The 22,484-nt window shown below is 57.0% G+C and overlaps 1 protein-coding gene across 1 annotated transcript in view; it reads right to left on the reverse strand.

Annotated features, from left to right (window-relative positions):
• Nucleotides 1-19,252, reverse strand: part of MUC6 (mucin 6, oligomeric mucus/gel-forming) — a 38,437-nt gene extending 19,185 nt beyond the window's left edge. Inside the window, exons 1-19 of the mRNA XM_027860201.1 lie at nt 19,120-19,252; nt 18,358-18,598; nt 17,661-17,787; nt 17,479-17,569; nt 16,470-16,579; nt 14,772-14,979; nt 13,943-14,065; nt 13,569-13,689; nt 12,882-13,020; nt 10,738-10,842; nt 9,680-9,752; nt 8,949-9,086; nt 7,843-8,004; nt 7,189-7,283; nt 5,180-5,312; nt 4,733-4,982; nt 1,548-1,600; nt 1,105-1,214; nt 313-464 (exon numbers count right to left, since the gene is read on the reverse strand). Coding sequence (XP_027716002.1) covers nt 313-464; nt 1,105-1,214; nt 1,548-1,600; nt 4,733-4,982; nt 5,180-5,312; nt 7,189-7,283; nt 7,843-8,004; nt 8,949-9,086; nt 9,680-9,752; nt 10,738-10,842; nt 12,882-13,020; nt 13,569-13,689; nt 13,943-14,065; nt 14,772-14,979; nt 16,470-16,579; nt 17,479-17,569; nt 17,661-17,787; nt 18,358-18,598; nt 19,120-19,252 — 2,564 coding nt within the window. The remainder of the gene's footprint in view (nt 1-312; nt 465-1,104; nt 1,215-1,547; nt 1,601-4,732; nt 4,983-5,179; nt 5,313-7,188; nt 7,284-7,842; nt 8,005-8,948; nt 9,087-9,679; nt 9,753-10,737; nt 10,843-12,881; nt 13,021-13,568; nt 13,690-13,942; nt 14,066-14,771; nt 14,980-16,469; nt 16,580-17,478; nt 17,570-17,660; nt 17,788-18,357; nt 18,599-19,119) is intronic.
• Between the last annotated feature and the right edge of the window lie 3,232 nt (nt 19,253-22,484).

Consider the following 22,484-nt stretch of genomic DNA (forward strand, 5'->3'; position numbering starts at 1 on the left):
ACACACACAGATACACACAGACACAGATATGGACACACACACACACACAGCCACCACCCCCCAAACACACACACAGACACGCACACAGACACAGATATGGACACACACACACAGCCACCCCCCACCACAGATGCATACACAGACACAGACACAGACACACATACAAAACCCTGGAGGGTGCTGCTTCTCCTCCTGCAGATGGTCAAGGTGACCTGGCCTTTCTGAGGCCTCTGACCTCGCCTGTCCTGAGCATTGCTATGTCTCATGGACCTCAGACCCAGCCAGGAAAGCAGGGGAAGGGGGCTTCCTTACCATGTCTTGCATTCGGTTTGGATTTGGGCTCCTCTGTGGTAAGAAAGGCCCCCAAACTCACAGGGGCAGTCGTCAGCTGGCACACAGTCCCCATCCAGGTTCTCGTACAGTCCCCCAGCACAGACACAGCCGGACTCACATTTGGTGGGCACCTGGAGAGGATGGAACCGGGGTCGAGGGGGTGGCAAAGAGAGGGACCATGAAAGGTGAGGGTGGGTACCAGGCCACATTCTGATCCAAACCCAGGCAGCAGAGGCAGTGCACACTTAGGGGGAATGGAGAGGACCCTGGAGGCAGGGAGGGCCCCAGTTTGAATATCAGCCTTAGCTCTTATTGCCTGTGTAACTAGGATGCTCCTCCTTCTCTGGGCCCCATTTCCCTCCTCAGTAAAATGAGGCAGCTGGACTCCATGGGCTCCAGGGTCCCTTACAGGGCTAAATCATTGCCGATCGTTGGGCAAGTTGTCTCCCCCCGTTGTGCTTGCCTGGCTTCTCACGGCTTTCTTAAGCCTCTCCCTGCCTCCCCCAAACTGGCTGTCTCCCTGCCCCCAGAGCAGCCCAACTCTCTAACCTTGCCCCAGGCCTGGTGCTGATAGTAGCCCCTGTCCCCCAGAACCTTCTCTATCCCTGAGGCCCAGTGGGGGCATAGGGGGCTCCTTGGGGGAAGGTGTGGCTTTGCTTTGGGGTCTATATCTCCAGGTCAATCACCCCCCTCACAGCTGGTGGATGTCCTCCCCCAGAGGTGGTGGGGGGGCTCCCTACTTCTGCCCTCTCCCCTCAGCAAAGAACTTACACAATCAATTCCAGTGGCTAACATCTGGCAGGTGGGAGCACAAGCAGCTCCATATTTACTGTCTGAAGCCTGAGAACAGGACAGGTACTTCTTGGGGGCCTTACAAGACTCTGGTGGAGAGGAGAGAAAGAGGAGGAGGAAGAGGGGGAACATGAAGGAGAGAAGGAAGGATATGGGACAGGAGAAAAGAGGAGGAGGAAGAGGAGGGGGAGGAGGTGAGGAGAAGGAGAGGGAGGAGGGGAGGAGAAGGGGAAGGAGGAGGGGGAGGGGGAAAGGGGAGGAGGAGGAGGGAGGGTAAGAGAGGGAAGAGGGTGAAGGCAGGGGGAGGAGGGGAAGAAGGGGAGCAGAAGGAGAAGGAGAGCTGGTGAGTTTCCTCAGATACTGCCCCCACTCCAGACTGCCAGCTGTGGGGTGCTCACCCCTGCAGCCCCTTCCCTGCGTACCTGAGAGATCTGGAGGTTTGCCTGTACAGCTGAGCCTTCCATTAATGCAGTAGCTATGACAGAGGGGAGGGAAAGGGTCAGCAGAGCCCCTCTATCCCTGATAGGTCTCACGGACGCTGGCCAGCCAGGCCCCAGCCTTTTTATCCCCACAGCATTTCTGAGGACAGTGGGGCTCACAGAGGGACATTGACTTGCCCAGTCTCCCAGCTCCCCACCCATCAGAAGCAGGACTTAAACCCAGGGCCCTGGACTCCAGCCTTGCTGCTCCCCGTCCCTGCCACCTGTGTGTGCCTAGGGCTGACGCAATGCTGGGGTTTGGGGTCTGTGGCCCAAGAGGAGGGCCCCAAGAGACTGTCGAGCCCACCCCCGATTGGATGCATAGGGCCATGCAGTCAGCCCAGAGAAGGGAAAGGACCAGTCCAAGGTCGTGCAGAGCCCGAGGTGACACCAAGACCGGAGTGCTCCTGCTACCCTGTCCTGCCCATCGTGCCCAGTCCCTCTTCCCTGGGGCTGAGAGGAGGTAGATGGCAGCAGTGAAGGCTCAGGAGGTGTGCTGTCTTCTTTCTGCTGCTGTCACTGTTGCCTTTCAAGCAAGCACTGTCGCCCATTAGAGACCACATTTCTCTACTGCTTTAAGGTTTGCAAACCCCTTTTATGGATGGGGAAGAGAAGGGGATAAACACCTATGCAGTGGTTATCATTTGCACTGTGCTAAGCACTTTTTACAAATATGCTCTCATCTGATCCTTAGAACATCCCAGGGAGGTGGGAGCTATTGTTAGCCCCATTTTACTGATGAGGAAAATAAGGCAGACAGTGATAAATGACTTGCCCAGGGTCACCCAGGTAGTAAGTGTCTGAGGCAGGATTTGAATTCAGGTCTTCTTGACTACAGGTCTGGCATTCTCTTCACACACAGAACCGCCCGGCTCCTGCCTCTGACCATCCCCACTCTCCCTGGTGCTGGCCCCATGCCCATTCTTATTTCTGTAGGTCTCTGGTCCAGCTCCCTGAGTCCCATCTCTGTGGTCAGTTCCAGAGACCAGGAGCTGGCCACCCAGCACACAGCAGGGGTGCACAGAATGCGCCTGACTAGTGTATGGCGTATGTTGGCTATCAGGCTAACAAGACCCAGCCCCTGTCCACGGACAGATAGCTCCTCGCTGTCCTGGTGGGAGAGGAGACAAGCCAGCAGTGGGGACTGGAGAAGAAAACCGAGGAGGTGTGCAGGCCTTGGGGCAGCTGAGGGGCTTAGGGATTCACGAGGGGAGAGCAAAGAGAGCAGTGTGGCCTGCGGGTGGAGGTCATGGAGAACGTGTGTGTGTGTGTGTTTGTGTTTATATGTCTGTATGAGCTTGTGTCTGTGTCTGAGTGTGTGTGTATGTATGTGTGCATGTTTGTACAAATGTGTCTGTGTATCAGAGTGTGTATATGTGTGTTTCTGTGTGTATATGTATGAGTGTGTCTATGTATATCTGTGTGTATGTCTACGAGTGTGTATGTGTGCAGGAGTATATGTGTATGTGTGTGTGTGTGTCTGTGTGTAGGAGTATGTATATGTGTGTTTCTGTGTGTCTATGTGTGAGTGTGTCTGTGTATATCTGTGTGCATGTCTGTGAGTGTGTATCTGTGTACAGGAGTGTGTGTGTGTATGTGTGTGTGTGTGTGTGTGTGTACAGGGGTGTGTATATGTGTGTTTCCGTGTGCCTATGTATGAGTGTGTCTGTGTATATCTGTGTGCATGTCTGTGAGTGTGTGTCTGTGTACAGGAGTGTGTGTGTGTATGTGTGTGTGTGTGTGTGTGTTTGTACAGGGGTGTGTATATGTGTGTTTCCATGTGCCTATGTATGAGTGTGTGTATATCTGTGTGCATGTCTGTGAGTGTGTGTCTGTGTATGGGAGTGTGTGTGTCTGTGTGTGTCTGTGTGTAGGAGTATGTATATGTGTGTTTGCATGTGTCTATGTATGAGTGTGTCTATGTATATCTGTGAGTATGTTTGTGAGTGTGTGTCTGTGAACAGGAGTATGTATGTATGTGTGTGTCTGTGTGTAGGAGTGTGTATATGTGTGTTTCTGTGTGTCCATGTATGAGTGTGTCTGTGTATATTTGTGTGTATGTCTGTGAGTGTGTGTATATAGGAGTGTGTGTGTGTGTGTGTGTGTACAGGGGTCTGTATATGTGTGTTTCCATGTGCCTATGTATGAGTGTGTCTGTGTATATCTGTGTGCATGTCTGTGAGTGTGTGTCTGTGTACGGGAGTGTGTGTGTCTGTGTGTGTCTGTGTGTAGGAGTATGTATATGTGTGTTTGCATGTGTCTATGTATGAGTGTGTCTATGTATATCTGTGTGTATGTCTGTGAGTGTGTGTCTGGGTACAGGAGTGTGTATGTATGTGTGTGTGTCTGTGTATAGGAGTGTGTATGTGTGTGTCTGTGTGTCTATGTATGAGTGTGTCTATATATATCCGTGTGCATGTCTGTGAGTGTGTGTCTGTGTACAGGAGTGTGTGTGTCTGTGTGTGTCTGTGTGTAGGAGTATGTATATGTGTGTTTCCATGTGTCTATGTATGAGTGTGTCTATGTATATCTGTGTGTATATCTGTGAGTGTGTGTGTAGGACCTAACTTAGGCTCTGACTCAGGTCCAACTGTGTCACTCCCCTGCTCGTAAAGTCCCGTGGCTCCCTCCTTTACATCTCATTCCAGCCCACCCTTTTGGACTTGGGTCCTGTCTCTCCTCTGTGCTCTCTCTCTGCTCTGCCCTGAGGTTGGCACGCCATCTCTTCAAGGCTCACAGCTCATGAGCCACCTCCTCAGGGAAACTTTTTCCCAGGCTCCTTGGCTGTCCTGCTTCTTTCCTCTTTGCAAGACCTTTTGTTGACCCCTCTGCATGCAGATTCGATTCCATCCATCCCCTTGCCTCTGAACTTGAGGTCAGTAACTTTACAGCCCAGCCAGACTGAAAGATCATGTGAGAGGTGACCTCCCTATTGTCTCAGTTCTAGCTTGATTGGCCCTGGACCAGCAAGTGGAGGCCCAGCTGCCCCCTTGTGCTGATGGGACTGTGGGTGAATCACTTACTGACCTTGTGCCTCAGTTTCCCCATCCATAAAATGGGGAGCAACCCACCTCCCTTGGGCCTCAGATGCTCAGAGAACAAGCCTCAGACAGGTTTGTGGAGCTCACCAGGGAATTCCGCTGATGATGGTGGACTGGTCAGCCAGAATGAATTTCCGGTCTTCCAGGAAACAGGGGCATTGGGACTGGCGGACACATTCACTTCTGTGGTCCAGGTAGGTGCCTTCTGGGCAGTTACAGCCATCCACTGGGATGTCACTGGGGTGGCATTCGAGGGTGCGGTCAGCAAGGGACAGGCAGGTGCGGTCACAGGCCTGGCTATCATAACTGAAGGTCTGGTTCCCAGTGCAGGAGATGGCTGTGAGCATAGGCCAGGAGGGAATTAATACTTGTGGACCCTTCCCCAAGAATGTCACAGAGTCACCCAGGGCCACTGGTGGGTTATGTTAAAGGGGTGGCCAAGAGTAGCCTGGAGACGGACACCTCCCCCACGACCAGAGGTGCTGAGGGTGGGCCCCTCCCCCCAGGACAAGGGGGCTCCCTGGGGACACATACTGCAGTTGTCCACAGTGCTTCTCCAGTCGGTCAGGATGAGCCCCATGGAGGCACACAAGCGGGCATAGGAGCCCAGGGCTGAGCAGATGTAGGCGAAGGTCTCCTCGTAGTTGCAGGCCTGGTAGACGCATCTCTGGAAGCACAGGGTCAGGGTGGGGCAGAGGGTGTGGGGGGTGTCAGTGTTAAGGCGAAGGTGTTGGCAGCAGGGGAAGCAGCTTCCATAGGGACCCCAGGAGAGGAAGGCTCAGCCGACAGGGACCATTGCACAACTCCAGGCACTTTCTGGGACAGTGTAGACACCCCCTGGGAGGGGGCAATCTGGGCTCCCCAACTCCTGCCCAGTTGGACACAGATGTGGTCATGGAGTAAAGTGCCAAGAACCATGCCAGCCCAATCTAAGGGTGGTGGCTCTTGGACTTTCTTCTCCTGTCCCTCGCTTTTCTTTTCCATGTCTTAGTCATTTTGTAATGTAATTTCCCCCCTGCCCCAATTAACAAGCATTTTGTTTTCATTCCCTCCCATCTCCCCTCCCACTCCCACCGCATTGGAAAAAGAAGAAAAGAAAAATGGAGTCCTCGTGACGAATATGTGTTGGTTTTTACTGTTCAGTCATGCCTGACTCTTGCTGCTTCTATTTGGGGTTTCCTGGGCAAAGATGTGGGGTTTGCCATTTCCTTCTCCAGCTCATTGTACAGATGAGGAACTGAGGCAAACGGGGTTAAGTGACTTGCCCAGAGTCACACAGATAGAAAGTGTCTGAGGCTGGATTAGAACCCAGGGCTTCCTGACTCCAGGCCTGGTGCTCTATGCCCTATGGCGCCGCCTAGCTGTAGGCTCAAACAAACCAAATTGGCTGTGTCCAGACATGTGAGTATAGGAAAGGCGCACGTAATATATATGCATACGTGCACATATATGTGTATACGTGTGTATATACACACACGTGCGCATGCAGCTCCACACCCAAGCCGGTCTGTCCCTCAGCAGCTGCCTCCCGCTTCCTGGGGCTCCCTGCCGGGTCCTTGCGCTGGCCAGGGTCCTGAAGCCCTGCGGAGCCGTACGGGCTGCGAGCATGCGCCTGCTGGGCTCTCGGGTTCTGCTCCCTCCCTCAGCATCAGTCTGGACGAGTCGGGCTCAGGCCATCGCCTTCTCCTTGTGCCCAGCCCGGGGGCGTCCGACCCTCGCCTCTGCTCCCCTGCTTGATGGGCCTTCCCTGTTTGGCCACCACAAGGGAGCTACATGCCTCAGGCATCGTGGGGACGAGAGCCTGCGCTTCCCAAGGCTCCACCGCTGGGTCCTGCGAGCAGCCTAGCCACTGACGGGCTCACCCACAGTACGGCCTGGTCGCCTGCAGGGAGGCTGGCCTACAGGAGGCCTCAGAGACTGCCCACTAAGGAGTGGAGGGCTGTCCTCTACACTGGTAAAGGGGCATGCTGCCTGGGATCTCTGGAATGTGCAATGATTCCCGGTGTCCCACTGAGGCAGCTGGCCAGTGCCACAGTGCCCAGAGACCTGAGGAAGACCTGGGTTCAAATCCAGCCTCAGACACAGCAATTGTGTGACCCTGGGAAAGTCACTTAACCCATGTCTGCCTCAGTTTTCTCATCCACAAAGTAGGAACAATAATAATGCCTACCTTAAAGGGTTGTTGTAAAGTGCTTAGGACAGTGCCTGGCACATAGTAGGAGCTCTATTGATGCTTATTCCCAGCATTTTGGGCATCGGGGTAGGGCACTGGGAGTGGTTGGTGTGATCCAGGAGGGGCAGTAGGGGCAGAGGCCTTTGACCTGCCTGAGCCTCAGCGTTCTCCTTTGTCAAATGGTCATAATAATTTCTGCCTGCTTCACAGGCCCATGTACTGTGTGGGAGAGTAGGGGTGAGCTGTCAAGCCTCATGCTGAGCGTGTACCTGTGTGCATGTGTGCATATTTGTGCAGCCAGTGTGTGCATACATGTGTATTGTGTGTGCATGTATGTGCATGTGTGTGCGTGAGGGGAGGGAGGCACTACCTTGTAAAAGGGGGTTGGGTTGACCACTGCATGACAAGCCTCAAACACTGTCCCTTTCTTCACCAGCATGGAGCAGTGGGTCTCTGCACACATCTCTGAGGGCAAGCACAGGGAAGGCCACGGTCAGCATGATGAATGAGGCAAGGTGCCCACCCTCCACCTTCTGTGCTCCAAAGGGTGCTGAGGGGAAGCTGCCCCAGATGTGCTCCAGGTGTGGGTGGGGCTTCATGCTAGAAGGGCCACAGGGAGCACCCAAGGCCAAATGGGGTCAGCCCCCAACCTGGCCTTGCTGGGCCTCTGGTCTCAGGCTGGCCTTGGGGCCTGGCCACTGGGTGTGCCATGGGGAAGCTGGTGGTTGCTGGCAGAGCTGGCCTGGGGGTGAGCTGGAGTGGGCTCTGAGGGAAGAGAGGAGCTCCAGGGGATAGTGGAATCAGAGGTGAAGGAGGCAGATGCTGGGTAGTCCAAAGGCACTGACCCAGGGCAGAGGTTCCCTGGGCCCCGAGGTCTTGCCCAGGGAAAGCCTGAGGGTGGAGGCTGGAGGAAGGGCCTGGGTCCCTGGGGCTGCCCACAGTGGGCACCAGCCCTGGCTTGCCAGCCCCATGGAGGTGCCAGGGGTGCAGCTACAGGGCCCAGGGGCCTCTCTGGGGCACTCACTGTTCAGCTGGCTCATGGAGCAGGGGTCCGTCTCCCGCTCCAAGGCACTGGGGCAGTTTCCCGACCTCCAAGAGTCCACAAAGAGGGAGGCTGTGCCCTCAATGATATTCATGCTGCTCAGGAAGTCATCTGTTGTATCTCCATTGTAGTTTCCACAAAGTCCTAGAAACAAGGATAAGCACGGCGGCTGGGACACTCAGTTGTTCTCTACACACGTCTCTCCAAGCCTTGGAGATCCAGGTCACGTGGGCAGCCTCAGAAGCTGGAGCCATAACGGACCTCAGACCCAGATCTGACCAAGACAGGGCAACTGCCTTGCCAAGTGGCCATCCCACTGTTTGACCTCACCATTGGGGAGCTCACTACCTGCCCAGGTAGGTACTTCATTTGAATAGCTGTAATTGACTGTTTTCCTTTATGGAGCCTCTCCTTGTCCTGTTCTCTAGGGCTAAGCAGAACCCATCCAGCCTCTCCCCAGATGTCAGTTCTCCAAGACAGCTTTGATGTGAACATCCTCCAGCCCCAGGCTTTTCTTTCCTAGGCTAACCCTTTCAATGGCCTTCTTCAGCAATCTCAAGCCCCCTTGACATCATTGTTACCCTCCTTGAAGGCCAGCCCTGCCTCCCAGATCTGGGTTTTGTGACTTCTGCTTAGGCAGGTCTGGGGTCCACCTGGGCTTCATTGGCTCTCCTGGGGCAGACTGGCCCGCTTCTGGATGATCTGGCTTAGCTACTGGTGATGAAGTCTCTGGGGAGACGCAACAATCCCATAGCCTCTCTGTGCTGGCAGGGATGTCAGAGCCCTTCAGAAATGGGGAGCTCATTATCTCCTGCAGCAGGCAGCCCATTCCTCTTTTGACTTCAAAGTCAAGCCTGCCCCCTGCCCCTTTCCCTCACTGGCCCTCAATTGCCCCTCAGGGGCCCTGGCTCCAGGCCAGGCAGTGGGAAAGCCCTGTTTCCAACCCTGCCTCTGAAGCTCACCAGCTAGGTGACCTTGGCTATCTGGGTAAACTGAGGTAATGGACCAGGGGGATCGACCAGAGGGTCTCTGAAGCTCTGCTGGTCTCCTGCCTGAGTACAGTGATTGGGGCTGCAGGGGACACTCACCTCGGGTGTTGCCCTTAAACTGGAGGCCGACTTTCACATAAACCTGAAACACGGGCCGCAGCTGTACCACCAGCTCTAGCCCAAAGGTGGTGGACATCTGGAGGTGGGTGGAGGTCTGCCTGAAGATTGTGATGTTACCTGCAAGGCAACCAACTCAGACCTGGCCCTGGGGTCTCCTGGGGCCTCCCCCCGGCATTCCCTCCCTCCTCAGTTGGCTTGGCTGCATGGGAGGGGAAGTCTCAGTGAATCAGGGACTAGATGCACCAGAGGCAGCATCTCCCTGTAGAACTGGGGGACTCCAAAGGGACTCCCCGTGCCGGGGGCAGGGTGGGGAAGATGTCACCTGTAGCAACTGCCGAGCCCCAGGTGCCTCAACACTGTCTGGGAGGCTGACTCTCCCTGACAGTCCTGAGGGCCCAGTAGGGGTCTTTCTCCTCCCTTCTCCCCAGTTAGGGGCCAGTGAGAAAGGCTCTAGGCTGTGCAGTGGGACCAGAGCGCTGGGAATCATTCTCCTTGCTTGACTGCAGGCTTGTCCCAGGGCCTTCCCAGCTCTGAATTCCCTAGCAGAGACTAGGGGACTGATGAGGGACCATGAAAGTGCCTGCAACTGGGGAGGGGGCATTGGGTTCAGAGCTGTCCTGCACAAGCTCTGCCTGCTGGCCAGGGACAGCTGTGGGGTCCCATGGGAACTTTAGGCAGGGGGCTGGTGCCCACCAGGGGCTCATCATCACCTCTTTGGTAGGGCAGCCACTTGATGTCCCCATCATCTGTGAGAAGCTCGTCTTGAGAAATCATGATTTTGTCCTGGTGAGGGAGGGAGCCAGAGTCCAGGGAAAGGGGGGAGGGGGAGATGGGATGGGGAGGGGGAGATGGGATGGGGAGGGGGAGATGGAATGGGGGAGGGGGAGATGGGATGGGAGAGGAGAGATGGGATGGGGGAGGGGGAGATGGAATGTGGAGGGGGAGATGGGATGGGGAGGGGGAGATGGGATGGGGAAGGGGAGATGGGATGGAGAGGGGGAGATGGAATGGGGGAGGAGAGATGGGATGGGGGAGGGGGAGATGGGATGGGGAGGGGGAGATACAATGGAGAGGGCATGACGGTAGAGCAGACCAAGAGGAGCTGGCTGGCCAGGGGAGGGTGAAGCTAAGAATTCTAGCCACAACCACCCAGTGGCTTTCGGATCATTGGGAGTTTGCTCCCAGTCCATGTGTGCTCTCTGTGCCCTCAGAATGCATTTTCAGTCTTTTTCTCTCTGTGTCTCTGTTTGTCCATCTCTCCCTCTTTCTCCCTCCTGCACACTCATTCTCTTCCTTTCTCTGTCTTTCTCTGCATGTGTCTCTGTCTCTCTGTCTCTATCATTGTCTCTCTTGCTTTGTCTCTCTGTCTCTGTCTTGTCTCTCTGTCTTTCTCTGTCACATTGTGTCTCTCTCTGTCTCTGTCTCTCTCTGTCTCATTGTCTCTGTTTCTGTCTCTGTCTCTCTCTGTCTCTCTCTCTCTCTCTCTCACACACACACACACACATACCCTTACTCTTTCACACACTAACCATCCTTCCTTGGCCCTAAGTAAGGGTGGCACACCCAAGCTAGGGTTGATTGGCACCAGCCCACGTTTCCTATTGTGGATCTTGGGGTGGGGGCAATTTGTTGGAGACACCTCTACTCCCACCCCGGCACCTGCTTCAGAACCAACGTAAGCTTTGGCTCTTGTCCCTGTGCCTTCCCCAGAAGAGATCTCTAAGTACCGCCCAACAGTGCCAGCTCTGGCCCCGTGCCCTGAGCTTACCTTGGCAGTGGAGTAGATAACAGCCGTGAGTGAAGTTTCTGAGTGAGAGTAGCCGGATTTGTCGTACACAGCCATGAGGGTGCCATTGTTGGGCAGGCTTGTGCTCTAGGGGAGGGGGGTGAAAAGGACAGCTTTGATGAGGAGACAGTCAGGTAAAGAGGAAGCCAGGGTCTGGTCCTGTCCACTGTCTTCCAGTGCAGCTGCCCCCGAGCTCTCAGCTGCCTGAAGCGGACTATCGGGGGAGCAGCGGCTTCCTGTTGCAGCCTTAACACACTCTCCCCTGGAGGGTGGGGGACCCTGCTCTGGGACCCGACTGGATTTTGTGGTTGCTGGAAATCAATCCATCAACCAACCAATGAGCATTTAAATGCCTCCTATGTGCAAGGCACCCGTTACACTCTGGGGGTACAAAGACCAAAATTCAACAAGTCCTGCCCTCAGGGGGCTTACAGTCTACTAGGGAAGGTAGGGAATGAGACCATTTTCCCATAATTTTGCCTAGAAGATGAACACAAGGTCATTTGGGGAGGGAGGGCACAGAGCGATTGGGGGAACAGGAAAGGACTCAGAGGAGGGGAGCCTGGATTCTAAGAGACTGGTGAGGAAGGGAGGGCAGCTCTAAGCAGGGAGGGCAACCAGGGCAGAGCCCCAGAGGTGGGGGATGGGGTGCTGTTGGCCAACATGGTGGGAGCATGGAGCGTGAGGGAGGTTCTGCAGGGCTTCGAAGGCTAAACAGAGTCTTTTATGTTTGATCCTGGGGCAGAAGGGAGCCAATGGAGGTTACTGAGGAGGGGGTGACACGGTCCATCGTGTACTTTGGTGGCTGGACTGGAGAGGGAAGAGACTGAGGCAGGCAGACTGTCCAGCAGCTAGTGCAGTGATTCTGGCTGGAGGGGATGCGGGTCTGCCCCAGGGTAGGGAAGAAGGCGTGTGCGACAGAAGCAATGAGATTTGGCAATTGACTGGACATGTGCAGGGAGCAAGAATGAGGAATCGAGTAGATGCTCATGGTGATTGTTTTTTCTCTTTAAGGATCAGGGACACAGGTATGTTTGTGTCAGTAGTCAGGAAGGGACGGAAGATTAGTGAGAGAATGGGGATGACAGAGCAGGTGGTCTGCGGGAGGAGATGGGGCAGAAGGAAATCGCTTGGGCAGGGGAGGGCTGGGCCTTGGCAATGGGGAGGGGCACGTCTTCATGGGACATGATGGCAGAAGGCATTGGGGAGACATGGGATGAGGAGGAGGAGGAAGGGGAGGAAGAGGAAGAGGAGGAAGGGGAGGAGGGAGGGTGGGAGAGAAGAGGGACCTCATGGCCACTGGCCCCTATTCTCTGACTCCTCTGAGGTGAGGCCCTGCCCCAGCCCCAGGGGTAACATGTATGATTGTTCCACCAGCTCCCATGGGGAATGTTGGCCCGTGTCCAAGGCCATTTATTCATGTGAGGGCAGCTTCCCAGGAAGCTGATAAGGAACACAAGATGAGATTGTGAGCTGGGAGGAGCCTCACAAGCAGCTAGTCTGACTCTCGTTTCACGTTAAGGCCCCAGGCTGGAAGCCGGGTCATTGGGCTCCAGGTGCAGCTCTCTGGGTCTTGCTGGGTGGTCCTCCAGGCAGCCTCAGACTAGTTTCAGGGAGAGGGGAGGGTGAAATCTTTATCCTGTTGTCTCTGCTCTTTGGAATCTGATCCCAGGGACCAACTCATCTATCCTCAAGATGGGATTTCCCAAGGCTGCTCAGAAAAGGATCCACCCCCAACTACCTGAAGCGCCACCATCCACATACGATTCTTTTGCTCCCTATGAAGAAAGCCAAGCTCTCCTGGCCCAGGGATGGTCGTGTCTGCCTGAGTAAGAAGGAGCTGGAGAGCGAGCAGGGCTGCGCTGGGTGCTAGAGGAAGTCGGGCTGGGAGTTCCTGGGGCGGGGCAGGTGCAGGGGAGGCCTAGGGCCCCCAGGCAAACTTCTCCCATCTCCTCACCTGGTGCAGGGCCGTCGCTGTCTTCTCTGCCCGCTCAGGAGTGGGATTCTCCACAGCAGCAGACATCCTTCTTGGTGACCCTCCCACCCTGGCCCAGATGTGGGAGAGGGACTCAAGGAGTGGTGGCCAGATGATTGAGGGCTTCCTGGCAGAGGGGCCCTGCTCCTACCTTGACTAGGATGTAGGTGCAGGTCCCGTGGAAGCGATATGGCCGGGAGTCAAAAGTGGTGATGAAGGACCCTCCCTCCAGGGAGCATCGGCCTGGACATGGCAGCTCTGTGCAGACCCACTGGCCCGAGGTGCACTGACTGTCAAGCACAGAGGTCTGGTGAGGGGGGCCTGCTGTATCTCACCCAGGCTAGGCTCTTGGGCTCTGGCTGATCTGAGGAGTCCCCGGAGTCCAGGAACTCTGCAGTGTGCCTCGCCCGGGCTGTAGGGGTGAGGCTGAAGCATGCACGTGTGTTCACGAGAGCAGGGCTTCCCATTCCTGACTTTCTAGACTAGTCCTGAGCCAGGTCACCCCAGGAGTGAGGACAGCCTGCTCACTTGTATCCCACCAAGGCATAGAGTCCTTGATCATTCTCTGGTCCTGGGAGGTTCCATCTGCAGAGCCAGACTTTTGGGGGTGGGATCTGGGGCTGTCTGGGTGATTCCCAGACTCCTGGGGCTAGAAGGGTCCTCAGCAGCCTCCAGTCCAGCCCGGACCTGACCCAGAACCTCCAGCATCTGCTTAGAGAGCTCCAGGGGGAGGGCTTCTGCGCTGTTACAAGCTGCCCCCTGCCGCTGTGCCCCATGGCCACCTCTGAACCTCCTGGGTCAGATCTCTCTGCCCCCCCCCCCCCGCCCAGGGACCCACCAGGTCCTGCAGGAGGCTTTCATGACTTCTCCAGGGGCATAGATGGCTCTGTTAAATGTGCAAGGACACCGCTCAATGGGGACACAGCTTTGGTTCTTGGAGATGTCATCGAGCACCATGCCTGTTGTGACAGGAAGGGTCTATGAATTTTAGAGCCGAAAGAAAACTTGGCTCCTCAGAGATGGCTAGGGCTCCCTTAGGAAGTCAAGGAGAGCCCTGCTGGGGCTGGAAGAGGGTGCTTTGGTGGGGGCTGGGAGGCAGGGCCCCCTCTCCATAGCAGGATGATGTGAGGGGACACCTACTGGCCATCTTCTCCAGTTTCTTCCCACCAGCCCCTCTGATGTTTCCCTCAGGGGCTCCGGGCCTCAGTTTACCTTCGGGACAGAAGCAGCCAAAGGTGCAGAGGCTGGGGCAGCTATATGCTGGGTTGGAGCATGTCTTTATGCAGGGCATCCCACACTCCTTGTAGACCTGGTTGCCAGGACACTCCCCTAGCGCTGTGACCACATGCCCGGGAGAAATCAGCAGTGAGGAGAGGGGCCAGAAGACATGCCAGGTCCCTTCTCCTGTCTCCCTTTCTGCCTTGAGTCACCTAGCTTTATGCCTTCTCAGCACTGGATTGTAAGCTCCCTGAGGGGCAGATCTGAGTCCTGACTGCACTGTAGGCCCCAGCCCCTGCCCCTTCCCCCCCCCGCAACTCTAGACCAGTAAAGGATTCCCAGGGAGGAGACCTGGGGCAGGGCCCAGGAGCCCCTAACCAAGGGGAGTCCCTAGCACCTGAGGGTTTTCTCATCAGGCTTTGTCTGGGGGCTGTGCATGGAGTCCTAGGTTCTGCAGAGGCCCCCAAGGTCCCACAAATCCTAAGAGTCAGCCGGGACTGGAGCCCTGGTCGTCCCACTCCAAGCTCAGTGATCTTCCCTCTTCCTCATCTGTCTGCCAAGTACTCTCCTTGGAGGAGCAATCATGGTTGTTCTCAGGAGAGGAAACAGTCCCAGGGAAGTGACCATAGAGGCCATGTGACTGAGCCTTCTTACCCTTCCTGCCTGGCTCAGACTTTGACCCCTGACCTCCTGGCTGCCCACCACCAAGACCCCCAGGCAGTGACCAGGGTGGGGAGCACATTTCTGGGGCCCCTGGGCTCCTGCCACTGCCTACTGAACAGGCCGGGGGGGGGGCCCAGCTCCTCCCGCTCCAGGCACTCACGGCAGAAGTTTGGCCTCCTCCACTCGGTGACCGGCTGGCCACTCATGGAGCATTGCCGAGAGTACTCGGACAGCGTAGGGCAGCTGCAGTTGGGCTGGGCCGGCTCCTGACAGGCCTCCAGGTCCAGCTGGCAGCGGATAGCAAAGGCTTCCTTGGACACGTTGCAGTTGGGGCCCACCTGGCTCAGCAGCTGGAGACAGAGCTGGGTCTGTGCAGGGAGGGAGGCGGGGGTCACACTCAAGAGGTTGCCCCAGCTTTCTGAGGGTCCTAGGATCTGACTGGGGGCCGTGGGAGCTAGGGAGGCTCCAGGCTAGCCCCAGGCCTACACTCCCATTCCACAGGTGAGCAAACAGAAAAAGTCCAAGGGTTGGAGTAGGTTGGAGTGCTTCAGCACTCAGGACAGGGGTAGACCTCTGGGCAGAAGCCTGCCTTGGGGCATTGAGGCAGTGGGGATGTGGGGGAGAATCTGTCAGGGCACCTTAGGAGCGTTACAGTGGGGGCAGTCTGGAGGAAGGCACAAAGTCACCAAAGGGGCCGCAGAGGCCGGTAGGCCAGCGCCAACAACAATCCCTCTGCCATAGCCAACCAGTGAACAGCTGGCCTGTGCTTGGAGACCCCCAGTGACCGGGAACTCACTCTGCCCGAGGTAACCCAGCTTCTCCCCGGGAGCTGACTGGATCCGTGCCTCTGTGATCTTGGTGTGTTCCCTCAAATTGTCTTTCCTTTCCCTTACTCCCCTCCCTGGCATCTGCTTCTGTTCCGGGGGCCAAGCAGGGTAAGACTTCTCTCTTCTCCAGGAGACAGACGCTCCAGTGCTGCAGACAGCTCTCATTCCCTAAGCCTTCCCTTGTCTCCTATGACACGGATCCCAGGACATTCGCTGGCCCAGTTGTTCTGTGGACATTCCCAGCTCATGTCTTCCCTAAACCGTGTCTGGTGCCCAGAGGTGAACCCCATCCTCTAGAAACGCTCTGTCCAGGGCAGAGATGAGAAGCCTCTCACACCCTCCCCTCCGTCTTAGACCCTCTCAGTCTGTGACTGAATGAGCTGTCTGGACTTCAGGGGATGCCAGGGCAGATCACAGCCCACTCACGCCAGCTCTCAGATCTTTTTCAGATAACTCCCCTATTGTTGGTCTGGGTGGTCCCACACCTCTCTGACTGCAGGCTCTTCTACGGGGCGAAGGCATGGAACTGAGTGACCAGTGGCTTTACAGGGCCTCCCTCCAACTCAGCCCCTGCTCTGAGATCAGCCCAAGGCTTCTTTTTATTGAGGGCAGAGTAAAGGGGTCATGGCCCCTAGCCCAGAGTTCTGAACTCTCTTTCTGCCGGTGCCTGAGGACTTTGGGATCTGTGCTGGAAGAGCCGGCTAGGAGGGGGTGGGACACTCAGGGTGAGAGAAGGCCTGACCACAGGGAAAAGTGTGTGTGTGTGTGTGTGTGTGTGTGTGTGTGTGTGTGAGAGAGACTGTGAGTATATGAGTGTGAATGTGTATGAATATGTGTTTATGAGTGTATATGTGTGAGTATATGTGTGTGAGTGTGTGTATGAGTGTGAATGTGTATGTGTGAGTGTGTATATGAGTGTGAATGTGTGTGAATGTGTATGTGTGAGTATATGTGCGTGCATGTGTGAGTGGGTATATGGGCACATGTGTTTCCCCCCCCCGGGGCAGCAGTGCCAAGCCTTCCTCACGTACGTGATTCCTGGGCATCCTGTTGGCCATGGGCAGCTCCTCATAGGTACAGATCTCTGTGGGGTCATCTAGTTTCTGCAGGGCTACATATTCATACGGTTCCAGAAATTTGCCTGGCAGGGAGGGTGCAGAGGGCATCACAACTGGGCACGGGAGCTCACTGCCAGCCCCTCTGCTTGGGCACCCAAGCCCCACCTCCCCAGGGACAACTGAACTCAATGACCATTTACTATGGAGCACAAAAACAAAAGGAGAAACAAGTCCCTGCCCTCAAGGAGCTTCCATTCTCCTGGACAGGAGTAACAGGTAAATACAGACTGGTCATTTGAACTGCTCCAGAAACCAGGGGCCCCTGGAGCTGAGCTTGAAGGAGCTGGGGGCCTAAGAGGCAGGAGGGAAGGAGGAGCGAGCCCGGGCATGGGGGAAGATCAACACTCAAGCAGAGAGGTGGGGGCAGGGCATGTCTGGCTCCCTAGTTTGTGGTGGGAGCGATGGAAGGGAGCCCGCAATGGGCAATGTCAGGGCTGGGCTTGAGTCTCATTCTTGAGACCACAGCAAGTGACCAATGAGTCTTGGGGAGGATGTGGTCAGCTGGACTTTAGGAAGCTGATTTCGGTGTCCATAAGTAGGGTGGGTCAGAGAGGGCAAGCCCAGCGACAGGGAGACCCAGGAGAAAGAAGGGGTGACGGCAAAGCAGGTGAGAGCTAGGGCCACGTTCCTGTGACAGGAGAGACAGGGACAGCGCTGGACAGGAAGACCAGACCTGGGGCCAGGGAAAGGGCCATCAGCTGAGCCCAGACCCTGGCTAGAACCCTTTCCAAGGATCCCTTCCCCTTTGCTGGACGGTGGCCTAGACTTTCCAGGCAGGAGGAGCCCAGGGTCTCTCTTGGGGGCCTGCCTGGGGCCAGTTCTCCTCGGGAGCTGGAGGCCTCACCTCCCATGGGCCCATGACAGGGGGAAGAAGGAAGGGGAGGGGGGCAGGTGGGGGCTCAGTGCCAAGTCAATTCCTCACCACCTTTGCTTTGAAATTCATTGCTTTCTTCACCGTCAAAATTCCCACACAATCCGCAGGTCTTTTTCATGTACTTGGCCTCAACCATGACCTAGAGGGAAGGAGAGCCTGGCAGTGAGCAGCCCCTACCTGGAAGTTTTCCAAGGAACCCCCTGGACCCCCTGTCCCAGGCCGGGCCTTACCATGAGATAATCGTCATTATTCCACATCACCACCAGCTCCATCTCTAGGAGCTTTGCCACCAGCCGCACATTCTGCCCAAAAGGCATAATCTGGATCCCATTGCTGGTGTAGGGAAGGCTGACCACCCTGGAAGAGAGTAGCCCTCAGCCCTCGGCCTGGCTGCCCCTCCCCCCTCCCACAGGGCGGGCCCCTGGCCTCTCTGCCCCTGCTGCCTAATCATGAGCCAGTGAGTGATCTTGGCAAACAGAATGTCAGCCTGCAGGGGCCGAGTGGAAACTGAGGTCTGGAGCCTGGAGGTGTCTGATGGGCCCAGGGTCGCACAGCAAAGGAGTTGGGGGAGTCAGGGCTTGTGACCAGGCACTTTCCATGAGCGATGCCCACTCCCTGTTGCCAGCCTTGGTCTTCAAAGTCTGTCTTTCCCCTTTATTCCCGTCTGCACTGAGGGGCCACGGGATTGGGGCTGAGCCCCCAGCAACGCCTGCAGGCCTGCTGTCCTCTGGCCCCACCCCACCCCTCCGAAGTCAGCGTTCTCTCCTGCTCTGCCCAAACCTCATCTCCCGCACCCCGGGGATCCTGCCCTTCTCCTTGCCTTGTGCATCCTGGACGTGAGCTCTGTCCCCTGGGGACCCCCTGGCTGAGAGCTCTGGAGCCTTGGTGCTGGCCCCGGCCCACCTGGCTGCCAGCAGCAGAGCTTACCCAGCATCCTTAGTGGAGATGATCGAGTTCTCCACAGTGATGACGGAGGGCCCCACCTCAATGATGATCCTGGCCATTTTCTTGTCTGGACCCCTTCGCAGCTGGATGTCAAAGTCGGGGGAGGCGCCATTGCAGACGGCGGCTAAGATGTAGTTGCACGTCCCAGAAAACTCGTAGAGGTGTTTGTCGAAGGTGGAGAAGTGTCCGCCACCCCATGTCGAGCACCAGCCTTTGTTCAGGGCTAGGGGGGAGGGAGAGTGGGTCAGAGGTCATCTGGCCCCCAGGCAAGGGAGGTGAGAGCGGGAGAGGCCCTCACAGTGAATGGTGACCTTGGTCTGGGAGAAGCCCAGAGTTGGGAGGGTCCTTAAGAGGCCTGTGCAGGAATCCTTGCCTCTCCTTGAACACGTCCAGTGACAGAGAGCTCCGTCCCTCCCAAGAGTCAGTTTCTATTATGAGTCAGATCAGGGAGTTCCTTCTTGTAACTCCTCCTGGGGGTCCTCTGGGACTTGGCAGTCACCAGAACAAGTGTGCCCCTGGATTTCCTGTGTGATGACCCTTCAAATACTTGCAGACGGTGGCCTTGGTCCCCCACCGCCTTTTCTTCTCCAGCCTGATTGGCCTGGGTGCCTGTCCCAGGCAGTCAGGGGGCCACTCAGAACAGAGCATGGTCCTTAGAGGACTCTCACCTGCCCTATCCTGGAAGCTAAGCGTCCCCTGATGTGCTCAGACACAGTGTTCAATGCCTCAGCTGCCACATCTCACCCTGCTGACTCCTCGCTGTCCCAGCACTAGAAGTCCACGTTTTGGGGAGAGCGGGCTGCTGCCAAGCCTGCCATACGCCTCCGTTCTGTACTGGCCAAGGGAATGCCTTGAACCCAAGCGTAGGACCTTCCATTCGTTAACTTTGCTTGCCCGTCAGGGCTATTCTGTGGCTGCTGGGGTCCTGGCCCAGGGCAACAGGAGGCAGCCGCATGGGGCCAGCCTCAGCTCCCTCATTTTGTAGAGGCCCAGAAGGGGGGGAGAAGAAATGTTACGGAGCATCTCCTGGGCGCTAGGCACTGGGCTAAGGCCTTTCTACGGCCAGGGAAGGCCCTAGACTTGGAGCCCTTCTTTGAATGGTGGCCTCAGAGGCTGGCAGTACAACCCCCAGAGGGGGTGGCCCACCAGAGATTGCGGGCTGGGCCCAGGGGCAGGAGGGCTGTGAAAACTGTCCCACAAGCACATGGGCAGTTCTCCTGGGCTGCCTGGCAGGGTCGGGGGGCTACTGGAGGAGTAGGAGTGCAGGGAGGGGGCTGGCTTAGGCCCCCTTCACCCAGTCCTGATGTGCCTTCTCTTCTTTTCCGGGCACCCCATGGGCCACATTCTTACTTACGGGAAGGCGGGTCCTTATTCTCCTCCATGGCCAAGGACACTGCAGCTCCAGGGCCTAGTGGCAGAAGGAGCAGCTCAGAGCAGTGGAGGGCATGCTCATCTAGCATTCCGCCCTCCAAGGCCCCACAGCCTAGCCTCCCCTCTTCCCTTTTCAGTTTCCTCTGGCAGGGTTTCCCAGGGAGGGATTCAGGGGTGCCCAGCATCCAGCCTCCCAAAGGACTGTGACCCCTCTCTAGGCCCCTTGTAGACTCCTGAGGCCTTTCTGCCTGGAGATGTGCTGGGGCCCCGCGGGTGAGTTAGGCCTCCTGCAAAGGGACTGTCTTCACTATCTCACAGGGCAGGGCTGAAACCCTGGGGAAGCTAGCTGGCCTGGGCCCCAGGCCAGGGGCTTAGAGCCCTCCAGGTCCTGAGCTGTGGCAGTCCTGGGCTTCGGCCCTGAAGGAGCCCTCCCCTCAAAGCCACTCCTTCCTTGTGGCTGGGACAGGCTTTTAAGTCCCACTGAAGAGACCTTACCTGTAGTTGTCTGAGACACTGTCCTGCTGCCTGGAGGAATAAAGAAACCAGGAAGAGGAGTCAGTGTGCTTGGCCTCTAGGGGCTTTGGGCCAGGGGCTAAGAGAAGCCTCTGGATAGGTGGGGCCAACATCATCCTAGCCCTTACTCTAGGGAGACTAGGAATGGGGATGTTGTGAAGAAAGTGTCCACCTGAGCTTGAGTCAGGAGAGCTCAGTCCTGGCACTGATGTGGCTTCCTGGCCGTGGGGCAAGTCCCTCCCTCCTGTTGAGCCTCAGTATTCCTTTCTGTTAAAAGGGGGCGATGACTCCTCTCATGACCAGGACGTGCCTAAGTCTGCTGTGAGGAATGTGCTCAGGAAACCTCAAATCACCAGAGAGACTGGAGCTCTCAGAGTGACCCGGGCCCTGGTGAGGAGGTCTGCTCTGGGGAGAAGCTCAGCAAGCCCAGACCTCCTCAAGGCAGGCAGGAGGTCCTGGCCAGGAGGCAGCACACTGTCCCCTCCTCCTCGTGGAGCCCACGGCCTGGTGGACACACAGAACCTAGCTTTCAGAGACCGTTCAGGGCAGCTGCAACAGGGGAAACTAAGGCCCACAGAGAGGCAGGGATGTGCCCAAGGTCCCATAGGGAGGAAGTGGGGGAGCTGGGATTTGAACCCAGGGCCTTTGGCCCCACCTCTGGGGGCTGCACAGTTCTATCCAAACTTCCTCAGGATCTCTGCCCCCCTAGAAGTGCCTAGGACAATGCTGGGCCCTGAGGCTGGGCCCATTGATGAATTCTTCATGATTGAAAGTAGGAGGCCTTAAAAGCCAAGTCAGGTCTGTGGGGGTTAAGCACTCTCGGGCTTCCACCACTGCTGCCTCCTCTGGGCAGATGCCAGGGCCCTCTGGGCCTCTGGGGGCTGAGGGCACTGGATGGCTCTGGGGGTCTGAGGGCCGGCTGGCCCCTGTGCTGGGGAAGAGGCCCAGCCTGGGCCCAGTGGCTTCTCTCGGCCCAGCCCTTCCGGGGTTGTCTGGGCCGAGATCCCAGAGCCAGGATTCACTCACCCAGGGTCAGGGCTCTCTTCTCTCTCTGGTGCAGCTTGTTGGCAAAGTAGTTGTTCTCCAGGCCTGTCCAGGGAAGAAGGTGCATCCGTCAGACATCCATTCCCTCATTGCCCCTGCCATCGTGCATGCCCCACGTATTAAGCACCAGCTATGTCCGTGGCCTGTGCCTGGCCCACCCTTGGGCAGCTCACAGTCCAAGAGAGGATGACCTAATGCAGACAGATGAGGGGCAAGCCCAAGACTCTGGAGCATCAGAGAAGGCCTTCCTTATGGAGGCGACCCCACAGGGTAGAGCCAGGAGCAGAGGGAGGAAAGCTGAGAAGGGCAGAACTCGCCTGGCCCTTTGCCATGCTGCAAGCCCTCCTCTTGGGCCGCCACCTCCCTGGGTGGTGGGGCAGTGCAGCTGGGTTTTCCAGGGAGAGTTGGGGTTTGGCAGCAGCAGCAGGGGGTTCCATGCCTAGCCTAAGAACAAGAGGCTGAGTGACTGCCTGAAAGCCCAGGGCTGGCATGGGGGTCAGAGCCTGAACCAGCTTGGCTGGCAGGAGGGACGTGTGGGGGGGGGAGTTAGTAGGAGCTGGATCTGGAAAGGCAACGTGGCACTCGCCTCGGGAAGGCCTTCGGTGCTGGGCAGAGAGATTGGCACTTTCCTCAGTAAGCAAAGGGAACCAACCTTTGAGTGGGGGGGGGGTACAGAAGAGAGCGATTTGGCCACATTCGAAGTAGGGATGCCAGGGTGGAGGGAAGAGAAGGGACAGGAGGGGACGTTGGTGCACTTGCCCCTGCAGGGGAGGACAGCCAGGGCTTGGCACAGGGCGATGCAGTGACAAATGCCCTCAGCTGTGGTCAGTCACTGGCTGTTCCACCCCTGGCCCTTTGCCGCTCTGACAATACAGGCCCTGGGCAGGTATGAATGCAATATCAGAGCCTCAAATCTGCCTGTGCGGAGGACAGAGCATTTGAGAAGGGGAGAGGGGGGGACAAGGACAGAGGCAGGGAAGAGGGAAAGACCGAGCGCTCTCCTTCATCCTGGACACCGGGGGGCCTCTGTCAGCGCCCAGCTGTGCCCGGGAGCCCAAAGAAAGGTCTCTGTCCCTCAGCCTGGGCTGGCTCTGGGCCTGCCTGGCTCTAGGCCTCACTCAGAGGGGACAGACACGAGGAGGCCTAGGAGCAGGTGAGAGAGCAGGCTGACCTGGCAGGCT

The sequence above is a fragment of the Vombatus ursinus genome, unplaced genomic scaffold (genome assembly GCF_900497805.2).
Source record: "Vombatus ursinus unplaced genomic scaffold, bare-nosed wombat genome assembly UNPS02014176.1, whole genome shotgun sequence".
Lineage (NCBI taxonomy): Eukaryota > Metazoa > Chordata > Mammalia > Diprotodontia > Vombatidae > Vombatus > Vombatus ursinus.